This window comes from Gracilinanus agilis, chromosome 2 (assembly GCF_016433145.1).
Source record: "Gracilinanus agilis isolate LMUSP501 chromosome 2, AgileGrace, whole genome shotgun sequence".
Lineage (NCBI taxonomy): Eukaryota > Metazoa > Chordata > Mammalia > Didelphimorphia > Didelphidae > Gracilinanus > Gracilinanus agilis.
This window is the reverse complement of record NC_058131.1, coordinates 542,588,155-542,601,394: the sequence shown is the minus strand read 5'-3', so window position 1 is coordinate 542,601,394 and position 13,240 is coordinate 542,588,155. Positions and strand designations below refer to the sequence as shown.

The window sequence follows — 13,240 nt, the reverse complement described above, 5'->3', positions numbered from 1 at the left end:
AAACTTATGCAAATTCAGGTAGGTACTTCTGAAACACATCCTCATTTTTAGATTTCTTCATCAAATGCAGACAGAGCCATATATGTCAATTACAATCCCTACCTCTAACTAGACACAGTGTGAAGGTTTAAATGTTAGAATTGTCAGTAAATGCTTCATAGAGTAAACAGAAGGAGAGTTGTATAGTTGACCAAATTATCTTTGTTAAAACTCCTATAGTTAGAACATTAAAGTAGAAAAAAGGGAGAGTGTACTATCTTTACTATTTCCCCTTAAGCCCCTACTATTACATCTGTTTTTGCAAACATAAGAAACAAAGATAAAGTTAGGAACTTATTAACAAAATGAAAGAAAAGATATTATTAGGCTAAAAGCATCTCCTATAGTCTCAGTAGTTATTGAAGTCTGATGAATAATAACATTAAAATATTTTATATTTTTAATAACTACAAAATTTGAGTGAGGATTTTAAGCCCTCACATTCTTTAGTTATTAACAGTTTCATTATTAGAATAAAACAAAATAGAAGTCACTTACACAGTAGGATTAAGAAATAAGTCACATATTTTCACAAATTTTCTTACAAATGTCACTACCAAGACAAAAATCTGTACTTTTTTTGAATGTTAATTATTTTTTTTTCAAATCTACATAGGCTCATGTCATCTTTGAAGGGTTGTTTCTATTTGATGAATATTTTAGACTTCATGATTATAAAGACAGCCTCCCAATTCGTAATTTCCTAATTTGTAATTATGAATACTAAAAAGCTTCCATCTTACAGGTAACTACACAATAAGCACCATAAACGCAATAGCTTAGGCCTATCTTGACAACATCTCACTGTTTGTTTGTTGATTAATTCAATCAGTAATAGTGTAATTTGGTCTTATCTTCAAGGATGGGAAATGACTTCTATATTCAAAAGTGTCTCAATCTCTTCTTTAATAGCACCACATGACAAAGTTATATTTATATACTGGATACTTGGTTATATGTCCAAAGCTTTAGTAGAGCTACTTTGCCTATGAACATAGTTAGTGCATGAAAGAGCCAGAGCAGTTAAAGAGGCCACTGCTTGTTAGTAAGAAAACAGGAAGTTAAGAACATTCCATTGGGAGGTGACATATATAACCTGTTGGCTTGTTTTAACCCTTCATAAACCAGCCACAGCTCTTCATCCTCATTCAGCTCATGGCAATCCATAGGTAATGGTCTTCCAAGCCAAATGAAAAAATGGAAAAACAAAAGGGATACATGATGGTGATGAGATGATAACATATGAAGGACAAGAACAGTAAATATTATTTAACATTCATTATTGAGATTGACAGCTTTTCTTGACCATACATGACAAAGTTACTATACATATTAGCTTGGTTATTTAAACTGTTTTAAAAAAGAAACTGCAAATTATGTGGATAACAAGGAAAACTAAATCACATGCAACATAGATAAAATATAAAAAAATTATATAAAGAGTTCTATATAATCACTCTATGAATAAGAAGCAACTGAGAATATAAGAAAAAGGGTCTGACTTTGAATATCTAAATACAACAGAGAAATTACATGCAGCACACAATATTAGAAAGAATGACTGCAAAAGAACAATGGCTTTAGCAGGGGTGACAGCTGGTGGCTGTAGCACGAATTCCTAGGATGAGTGAATTGCCATCATTTCCTCAGAAGGAACTATAATCATGAGGAATTGTCTCAGTTTGAGCAGTAATGGGATGGGGAAAGCATGCTGGTTGTATATGCAAGTGTACACGTAGATTAGCCATAAATTTTAGTCACGACAATTAAATTATGAGGCTCAAAGAATGAATAAAAGTACAAAAGTACTTATGCGAAGCATTGCTCTTCTGGTCTTTGGAATTCTTTGGAATATGTACTGATTTTATACCTCCTGACTCCTGTATAGTCTCCTAGGAGTTCTAAAAATGCCAGATTATAACATTCTGGAAGCATAAATTTGTAACACGATCTCTTTCCAGTTAAAGAGCTGTCTGACTATAACTGTCACTGTCCTTTCAAAATGGTGCATTATGTAATCAAGGGAACCTTATAGCTGTGGAAAGTTTTTGGCATATGATAAGTTCATGGTCCTTTAGTTCAAGATTTATGAGGTTGTGTGGGAATCCTGGCATCTTGTGATCTTATGAGCTACATATACAGACACTGATGAAAGTAAGTGAAGTATTATTAACTTCGTGTGTGTGTGTGTGTGTGTGTGTGTGTGTGTGTGTGTGTGTGTGTGTGTGTGTGTGTGTAAGTAATGTGTGGTGTGTTTTTGTTTGTTTCCAGACTGAAAGGCAGCCAGATATCCTTTGCATTCTTTTTTTGCATGTTCACGGGGACAAAATAAAACTGGTGCCAGAATTTTCTCAGGCTTGTTCAGATCAATAGGGAAAAAAAAAAGGACCTTGATCATGATTACTCCTTCTAAGCAGTCAGATTAAGGCCATTTAAATATGTCAGGAAGGGATATGGAAAAAGGCTTTTACCCCTTCCATTCACCTTATTCAAAATTTTGGTTGTTAATTACTTAAAGCTATTTATAGCCTTAGCTCCCCAAAAATTTTTAAATAGAAAATATAAACAATGAAAACATAAAAATTAATCTGCTTCTATGATTTCAAATACAAACACTATTTAAGAATCTATGCTCTTCTTCAGGCAAAGATTTTTCTAAGAGGTCTTATTAGCAAGTATTTGAACTTGTAGCCTTGGTACCTAGCACAGTGCTTGGCACATAGCATATGTTTAATAAATGCTTGCTGATTGAATGACGATGCTGTCAAATGTTTCAATGAAATTTCAAATGGAAATAACTTAGAAAGGTTGGGTCTAGTCTGAAACTAATAGATTACTAACATATAAAAAAATTGCTATATTAACAATGTTGGACATGGTGATTCAAAATACATAAAAGAACCAAACCAACCTGTTTGTTTCCTTCAGTCCAATGTATGCCTGTGCTATTTCTCCTTTGTCTTTCATTTTCTGTACATCTTCTAAAAGGATTGTGGAATCTGTCATTGTATTCTGAAGTAGAAAAAAGGCATTTCCATCATGAGAAAGAAATAGTTTGGGGTTCTTATGTGGGAGATTATTTATTTTTTTTAGTTGGTTAGTAAGAGAACGAAGAACTCATTATTAATCTACAACCTCTAAAATCTCTGATGCCAATCTCTCCAGTGTTACTTCTCTGCCAGAGGTGCTTCACCTTTTATGTATCATAGACCCCAATGATATGCTGGTGAATAATGTTTGTAAATATGTGAAGTTAAAATACATAGGATTACAAAGGAAATCAATTTTTAAAAATACAGTTATTAAAATTTTTAAACAAGTTTATGATCCCCAGGTTGAGTCATTGCTTCACAACCAATCAAGATATAGAATATGTCTATATCTATCTCTCTACCCATTTATCTATGGATCCATTGAGACAGAAAAGACAATCAGCAAGATCTATGGATCTATATTTATAATACCGTACTGGTTCCACTCTGACCCTGTAGTCCTAAGTCTAGTAACTGGATCCTTGTTTTGCTCCTATGACCAAGGCTCTGTCTCATGTCCCATTCCAGTAATTCTATCCCTATTTTGGCACCCTGGTTAGACTCACAGTTCCTCTGGGGCTGTGGTTCTGTTTTTTTCCTCATTATCTTCCCCAAAACCAAAGATCTATTCCTAAACCCCACCACCTATTGCCAGACTTCTCTGATACCTTGTTAATTGTCTCTCACTAGACTTATACTATCTCTTCTTTGCCATTCACTGTCTATCAGCAAGGTCAGTTACTATATGTCTATTGCAGGACATCCTTAACATCAATCTGCCTGTCTAGACATTTGCCTGTTGTCTGCTGCCAAACTCCTTGATATTCCACCCACCGGTCTAGACTCTATCCCATAATCCACAACTAACACTTAATTGGATCCCTTTCCCACTTGGCCTTTACCATTGCTATTCAAAGCTCAATAATGATAGTGAAATGCGAGTCTAAAACACCAAAAAAATATTAGAACAGTCACTATCTCTATATAGAGAATTATTGGCTTCCCTCTACAAAATACATATTCGTTTTATTTTATTTTTTAAAAACCCTTGCCTTCCATCTAAGAATCAATACTGTGTATTGGTTCCAAGGGGGGGGGGGAGAGGAGGGGGTTAAGTGATTTGCCCAGGATCACATAGCTTCTAAATATCTGAGGCCACATTTGAACCCAGGACCTTCCATCTCTAGGCCTTGCTCTTAATCCAATGAGTCACATAGCTATACCATGAATATGTATTTTAAAGCAAAAGTATACTTCTGAAAAGTGACCTGGCATAAACAGGAATTAAACATTTAGCTGAATGTACAAAATAAAAGCTCCATTATTAATTTTTCTTTCTATTATGTTCTAATCTCTTGGAATGAGTTAAAAAGCCTTAGAGAAATGTCAAATCTAAAATGAAAGCACATTACCCATTTTCTATAATTCTAGAAGCTCCTGCCTGGCAGACCATTATATCAGAGTTGGCCTACATTTTTCACTTTTAAAAAAGCAGAATGCAGAAGGGAAAAATTGCAAAAGTAAAACCCAGCTAGCATTGGAACAGTCTTGACTATGTAATCACAATCAGGAAGAGCTTCTAGTGGTGCTCATTAGGCTGAAGTAATGTAGAAAGACCTTAGCTTGGCAGGCTGGGGTCTGTTTCTAACCAATATAGAGTTGATGAAATTCAACAGTTAGAAGACCATACCTCAGATTAAAAGCCTGTACCCAGCCCTGTGACTTCCCTATTAGCATTCAATTTACTGAAACATTTAATATGTACTATGTATTGTGCATCAACAATTGTTAGAAAGTATGACGGTGCTGTGGTAGAGAAAATAATCTATGTCTGGCCTGGAGTCTCCTCTTGCCCATAGTTTCCCAAACTCTTATGAAATAGGAGTTGATCAGAAAACAGTTTTTAATTTATAAAGATCCTTTTTGATAAATTTAGAAAGCATCTATTTCACATGTAAAAAGTATTTGTGAACTGAAGATTCAAGAGAGAGATTTTTAAAAAGTATGTTTAACCCTTAATGATTACCTTGTCCTCCTGGAGATCACCAATTGGCAAGCATAAAAGAAGAAAATAAAAATTTACTCCTACAAATAAACACCACCAATGGACTCCCAGTTTAGAAAAGACAAACATAACAACAAAAAGAGTGTGAATGAATTTCAATTAGGGACCCACTGAAAAGTACAGAGTAGAACCCAAAGACAGATATAGACTTATTTTAATACACTAGCAATCTAAGTTTGAGAAACAAATATTTGATTTTTTAAACCTGAGTTTAGTCTCTTTATCTTTTGAGATTTTTTTCAAAATTGTATACTCAGAATTCTGAGTTTTAGCACTGGATCAAAGCTGATTATTGGTGCCAGATACCATTCATAAGACAGGTATTAAAAACGCATGTTGGAATATTATCTCTATCAAAATTCCTAGCAATAATGACTAAGCACATAGGTAGCTTTAGATTTTTAAATAAGATCTCCCAGAGTCAGGTACTATGTTTATTTTACTTGAGCAAAATATACAGAAAGGCTTCTTAAATGCTTTGGACAATGATTCTTCTACCATAGTTTCAAATTAGCAGTACTAGGTCAATATACTTATTAAAACATTACTTTTAAAAGCAAAACAATGAAAAGGTTCATGGAGAATTCCATTATCATATCCAAGTGGCAGATTTTAAAATTCATTTTTGATACCTCCCACAGAAAGTCATGAGTCATTTTACTGATGTCAACATTTTTAACATGAAAATTTCCTCAAGTGAGAATGCTACAGAAGGCTTCACTTTAAAAGGACTTTTCTTTTAAGTGAGCTCCTGAAACTTTCCATAGAACTTAGGATTTCACATGTCTCCTAACCAACATAAAATTTAAAAAAATTGTTTTTTTCACATTCTCTCTTTTGGCTTCAAAAGATCTATCCAAGAATAAATCTATTAAAATTCATCTTCTGAGGGGATTGGAGGTAGGAGAATTGGCATGACAGTTCCTTTTTCTTTGTGATTTTGTGAGCAAGCTGACCAGGGATAATTCCTTTATTTGCTAGTACTTACCTTAGGCTGAATGGCCTCTTTCTGGCTCACCAACTGAGACCTCAGGATGAGGACTTCCTCTTTCCTAACATCCAGTTCTTCACTGACCGAAGTCAGCTGCTCCATGAGGACTCTGTAGGCAGGAGCACCTGGAGCAGTCACTTCTGGAGCACCCTTTTCACTGAGGGCTTTACGTAACTCATTCAGCTCATTCTTTAGTTTCTTATTTTCTGATTCCAATTCTTGACGCTACAGAAAATAAAGTCATCCCATTTAGATCTGCATGTTGTTTGTATACTGCCTTCAAGCTGGTACATTAGAATCATGTTGTGAAAGAGCAACATAGTAATACTTAAATGGTTAAGAAGAAAATTCCTCCCTCTAGTCTATCTGGGACTCTGTATGGTAGAATTGAAGGTGTTGTACATTAAGTAGAATTGAGCAAAACGAACAGTAGTTTGCTTCACAGTCTATAATCCAAATGCCAGTGGAAACTATGTTCCAGGCCTGCCTGCCCTGGGTGTGGTTAGAACACAGACCTGAAAAGCCTGCTCTGTTCTATAGCGACCCTTAGGTATTCAGTTTTAGTCCTGAGTTGTCCCCATTATGAAGAATGCTAGAGAGACTGATTAGTTTGTGGGACTAGACAAAGTCAAGGAGCTGAGTTGAATAAGTTATTTCCAGTGAAGAATAAGTTCAAAGTGGTTAGCTCCTTGGAATATTTACCATTGTTCTCTTAATGACTTTGGTAAAATGATGTGGGAAAATAGCACACTTTAAATTTTGGCCTCTATTTATATTTAGTGTCTTGTAAAAAGTATTTTCAATTAAACTGATAGGAACTTCTGGCTTCTGTAAAAGGGGATTGCAGGAGAAAAAAAAAAAAGGGCCCACTCTAAATAAAAAGAAAAATTGTGAGGTCCATTTTGAGGGATTTGAATTTTTGCAGAAGGTAAGAGAATTGAATTTTGGAAGGTGATATTAGGCTAGCTGAAAAGTACATTATAGAGCAACTTGAACTAAAGGAGAAAAAGAGGTAGATCACTCAAAAAGAGGGCAAAATATGAAAGAAAAAAAAAAGCATTAAGAAATAAAGTCCTGAAGAAAAATTCAGAAGAAATTCAGAAGAAAAAGGTGCTTGTAAGGCAAGGTAAATAAAATAAACTGGTGAATTAAAAAAAAAAACAGTTAGAAAAGGAAAAGGAACCTCAGGAATGGCTGGTCAAGGTAGTATTGACAGAAAAGAAAGGAAGTTGTTAAGAGATGATAAATGGCTATAAAAGTTTTAATAAGGTACTTTGGAGAGGAGAAATTTTTGAACTCACTGAATGGTCTGAATGACTAGACTCAAAGAGTAATCATTAATGGTTTAATGTTAATTTGGCAGTTCTCCAATGGAGAACCATAGAGATGTGTGCCTAGCTTGAAGCTATTTAATATTATTGTCAGTGCTTCTGATAAGGCAAAGATGCCATGCTTATCAAATGTGCAAAGGATACAAAGCCAGGAAGGTTAGCTAATGCACTGGCTGATAAGATTTTTAAAAAACAATAGACTCAGGCTCTCCAGCTTTAATCTAATATGTGGAAATTCAATAGGGATAAGTATGAAATCTTACATTTGGGTTAAAAAAATCTTTATAAGGAAAATGTGAAAGACCAGCAGCTGTTTGTCTAAAGACGATCTGGGTGTTTTAGTGGGCCACCAAACTCAGTGAGTCAGTGATGTGACATAGGAGCCAAAAGTGCTATTGTGAATAAGGGGACAGCTACCCAGTATAAGAGGGAGATAGTAACACAGTACACTGACCTACTGTATTCATTTCTGGTGTAATAATTTAAGGACACTGATAAGACTTAGAACATCCAGAGGAGGGCAACATGGAAGGTGGAGGATCTGTGGATGTTTAGAGCAGAAGTATGATAGCAGGGTCCAAGTATCTTACATGAAAATGTAGAATCATTATTCTGTTTGACCTCAAAGAACAAAACCATAAAAATGAGAAGATGCAAAGATCTAATATAGGCTAAATGTCTGGAAAAAACTTCTTAACCTCTGGGACTCTCCATAAGTAAATTGTGCTGCCACGGGAAGTGATGTTTTCCCTGAATGACCTCTTGTTAGATGTGTTATACCAAGGACTCCTTTGACATGTTGGTTGGATTAGAAGTTGCTAGGGTCCCTTGAATTTTAAAATTACACAAACTCTTGACAGACCAGTTTTTCCTCAAACCTTTTCTCTTCGGCATTATAGCAAAATACCCCAGGCATATCTATGAAGTTATCGGGACATAACATGACATGTTGGAGATGTGGGAGGGAAAGTAGCACAGCTTCATCAGGCATCTATGAGTTATTCTCATCCCTCATTTCCCTTCTGTACTAAATTTAAATTTGCACAAACACACACACAGACATTCTCACTCCAGCACAGTAACCACCATCCTTTTCTTCTCCCATAATTTTCTCACTCAGAAAACTGGCAGAAGAATGGGGAAGTTCAGCACAAAGTGACACATCAAAAACATCTTTGAAGGGGCAGATGGGTGGCTCAGTGGCTAGAGAGCCAGGCCTGGAGATAGGAAGTCCTAGATTCAAATTGGACCTTAGACACTTCCTGGCTGTGCAACCCTAAACAAGCTATTTAACCCCCATTACCTAGTCCATACTGACCTTCTGCCTTGAAACTAATACTTAGTATCTATTCTAAGACAGAAGGTAAGGGTTTTAAAAAAATCTTTATGAGCATGAGATACCAATCACAGAATGTTTGGAAACACTGAGGTAAACAAGCATCTAAAAATGAACTAGCTTTATAGTGTTTTGTTTAGCACATGTCATAAAAAAAGATTTCTTCACAAAGTTTAAATACTTAAGTTCAGAGAAGCCATCTTAAGCTCACAGGTATTTTAATAAGTTATATTAAGATTATTCCGATTTTAAGAAAATATAGCCTTTGTACTTTATTCTTTAGTCATAACAATGGGTTCAATTAACTTTAGGTTATTTTTATACACTCCCAGAGAGTGTAAATTTGAAACCCAATGGCAGACATTCCAAAGTTAAGTTCAAATACACTAACAAAGGCTCTGTACTTTAAGGCTGCTTTTAAAAAGTATTATTAAGAACTTCTTTATTTGCCTTATTTACATATGTCTGTATACATACACATACATGATATATATTTGCCTATCTCTGATATACACACATGTTTATGTGTGTGTCTATCAGACGTGAAAATGACAATTAGGGCTAGAATGACATAGTTCTGCCATTCTCTATTCTCTCTTCTGACGTGTTCAAGCTCATCTTGCCAAATTCAAATATGCAATAGAATCATGAACAAATTAGACATGCACATTGGCTTATCCAGCCAAACTTAATTTTAGGGGTGATAATCTAGTAGACATGATAGGGGTATAAATATTTTTGTTTACCTGTACATATTAAGGGAAGGTAAAACTAAATGGTCAATGAAATTTGTCATCTTGGGAATCATTCCATTACAGCCTTTTCCTGCCGCTTCTGGCTTACGTAGCCCTTAGGACCACTCAGGGTTTGATGCCTCCCTAAAACTTGCTGGGACTTGAATTATTTCCCCTTACAGACAGGTTTTCTCTGTGTTCCAAAATAATAATTGCCTAATCTAATAAATGAACAAACACACCAACAAAAGGTTAAAAAGAAGACCCACTAAACTCTCTATCCCCTCAGGAAAAAGATAGTAAGTACATCCTAAAAACAGCCTTCTTCAAATGATGCCCTCCCTTTTTTCTGACTTACAGGATCCAGTTGTAGGAATTTCAGATAAGATAAGACAGGGAGAATGATGCCAACTCTTTGTGACAATATTCTCTGGCAAGTGGGTCTGTGAAGTGACAGATCTGTAACACCATATGTAGCCAGTGCATATACTAATACATAAAAGAGATTCCACAGAAATTATGGCAAATGCAGATTTTACTAGCACAGCTGCAAATGGGTGTATGAAAATGGGGAATAAAGTTATTTCATTCACATGAGCAGAAATACATTTTTGATATGCAGGCTCATAGGCATAGCAACTAAAAAATTTAAGGACCTAAAGGATGAAAAGCCCTCTGAGGGAAAGCTAGGGGGAATACAATTTAAATGGAACCATAGGGAATACAGAAAATGAATTTTATATATTCTTTTATCCAGGGTAAAGTAGAAATGGGTTTTGTTTTAATTTTATTGAAGGAAATAAAAATTCGAGAATTAAAATAGTCAATATGTCAAACAAATCATATGACTAAAGCAAAATGTCAACATTTGCATTCTTTTCTTTAATGCTTATGCATTTTATGTGGTTCCATTTATGTAGCCCAGACATCTCACTTGTGTGAAGGGATATTTATAAGGAACAAGTCTCTATAAAGTACCCACCCTAACCTTACCCTGCCAACGTCTGATTTCATGTTAGCCTACCCTTCTACTATGCCCTCTGGAATGTCTACTTCATAATTAACAAACATCGTAAATGTCTTCTCTCCTCAACCCATCCATCTTCAAGAACTCACAGACCCAATTCCCTTCCGACAATATTGATTCTGTGGCCACCCTTTCCAGTACTGATTATACTTTCCCTCACAGGCCCAGGCTCATTAGTCTTGATGATAAAACACCTTGCTCCCTACTGCCACTTCTAGACTCTCTACCAGCAAACACTACTCCTATAAGTTCATGCAACCCAAATAAAAATTGCCTAATGCAACTCTCCAGAATATTCCTTCAGTGATTTCAGTACCTAGCTCACAGTCTCTTTTCCACCCCAAATCCTGCCCTCATAATTAGGAAACTTCCAAATATCCATTGTGTTCTCTCAACTACTCTAGATTCCAAATCTACTAAGTCTCCATTACCTACTTCTCTAATTAATTTCGGCTACACAAAAAGATGGTCATACCCTTGATCTTGCTACTATCCACAAATGTTCTACTTTCACATTCATAAATTCCAAAATTCCTTCATCTTATCAAAATCTCATGATTTCATCTTTCTCTGTGTCTTATGACCACTAATCCTACTGTTTTTATTCTTTAAAACCCTTACCTTCTATCTTGGAATCAATATTAGCTCGAGGCAGAAGAGCAGTAAGGGCTAGGCAATGGGAGTTTGGTCATTTGGCCTGGGTCACACGCTGGGAAAGGTCTGAGACCAGAAAACCCATCTCTAGACCTGGCTCTCAAACCACTGAGCTACCTAACTGCCCCAACCCTACTGTTTTTCATCCTTCCTATGACCTCCAATCCCTCTTCACCTCAGTTTTTTTTTTCTCAAGCAATGACCCCTATAACTGGCTTCATTATTTTCCCTCCCCATCTCAATTTCTCCCTGGTAGGTCATTTTAACTCTATATAATTCTCTACTCTCAAATTCTTTGCCCCACTGCCTATAGTTGATCACACATCAACAAACTTCAACTCCTGATTATTCAACCCAACTTCTTTGTTCCTATTCACATGTTGCTATACAAACTTGGAGGAAGTCATAAACTATGTCGACTGGTCCCACTATGGATTTATGTTATTCAATCTCAAGCAGGATTTTATTGGAGTCAGGCAATCCTTTTACTTCTCTATAATTGATTACTATCCCACTTCCCACAGCACCTCTTCTACACCTCATTCCTCATTAGTCTTTCAGAGTAGCCCTTTTCCCCTACCCTCGGTTAAGGATGTGATCTTGTCTCTCTGTCTGTCTGTCTGTCTGTCTGTCTGTCTGTCTGTCTGTCTGTTTCTCTCTCTCTCTCTCTCTCTCTCTCTCTCTCTCTCTCTCTCTCTCACACACACACACAACTCCATCTTCTTCCCAATCTCCTCATCTCATATTACTTAGATATCTCCCCCAGCTACCTCCCTTCACTTTAGTCAAATGAAGAAGTGAAGAGTTGGTACTTCTTGCAAAGGGCAACCCCATTCAATCTTGATTCCAAACCTCTTGTCTTTATCAAGATTGCCTGCACTATTTATTATCCTCACTCTCTCTATAATCCTGAATATCTCCCTATTTCTCTCCTTCTCTACTGCCTACAACCCCTCACATGATCTCCTTTTCCTTCAAAATAAAACAAACAAAAAACCCTGTTGTTTGATCCAACTATAGCTACTTTCACTGTATATCTTTTCTCCCTTTCTTAGTTAAGTCCTTGAGAAATCTGTCTCCACTAGGTATCTCTATTTCTCCCCTCTCACATCTAAACTCATTTCAGTATGTCTTCTAATCTTATCATTCAAATGAAACTTCTTTCTCCAAAGTTACTAAGGATCTCTTAGTTGCCAAATGTAATAGCCTTTTTTCAGTCTTCACTCTTCTTGACCTTTCTTCAAGATGTGACACTGTCAATCACTGGATTAACACTAGCTTCTGGATATTCTCTTCTTCTATAAGTTTTGTTTCTTCTCTCTGTTGAACCAATCCTTCTCAATCTTTTTTTTTTTGGATCTTTATCCAGTGCATGCCCATTAACTATAAATTCTCCCTAAAAATGTACTAAGCCTTCTTCTTCTCTTTCTATATTATCTTATTTAATGATCTTATCAACTCCCATAGGTTCAATGATCATCTCTACACAAATGGATTCCCATATTCACAACCATGATGTTTTCTTTGACTTTTCACTCTTACCCCACAAGTCTAATTAATTGCTAAATTTTGTTGTTTCTAACATCATAATATCTTTCACATACGTCCCCTTCTTTCTATTCACACAGCCATTATTCTAGCTCAGACCCTCATCACTTCTCACATGGACTATGGCAATAACCATCTCATTGATTCCCATGACTTAAATCTCTGCTTACTCCAATCCATGCTGCCATTGGATGCCTGAGTGATTTTTCTAAAGTGTAAGTCTGCCCATATCATTCTCCTATTCAAAAAAACTCCAGTGGCTCCCTAATTTCTCTAGTAGCAAATATAAAGTCCTTTGCATAATATTTAAAGCTCTTTATAACCTGTTTCCTTTTAACCTTTCCCATCTTCTATTTTACTTCTCTCCACATACTTTATGATGCAACTATATTGGTCTTCTTACTGACCCTAAGACAAAATACTTCATCTAATGTCACAGAACATTCATAATGAATGCTCTTCATGTCTAGAATATGCTGCCTC

The 13,240-nt window shown here is 35.8% G+C and overlaps 1 protein-coding gene across 1 annotated transcript in view; it reads right to left on the bottom strand.

Moving 5' to 3' along the window:
* MYO5A (myosin VA) overlaps window positions 1-13,240 on the bottom strand; it is a 145,041-nt gene that overhangs the window by 33,067 nt on the left and 98,734 nt on the right. Inside the window, exons 28-31 of the mRNA XM_044660044.1 lie at window positions 6,125-6,352; window positions 5,098-5,106; window positions 2,951-3,051; window positions 1,136-1,216 (exon numbers count right to left, since the gene is read on the bottom strand). Coding sequence (XP_044515979.1) covers window positions 1,136-1,216; window positions 2,951-3,051; window positions 5,098-5,106; window positions 6,125-6,352 — 419 coding nt within the window. The remainder of the gene's footprint in view (window positions 1-1,135; window positions 1,217-2,950; window positions 3,052-5,097; window positions 5,107-6,124; window positions 6,353-13,240) is intronic.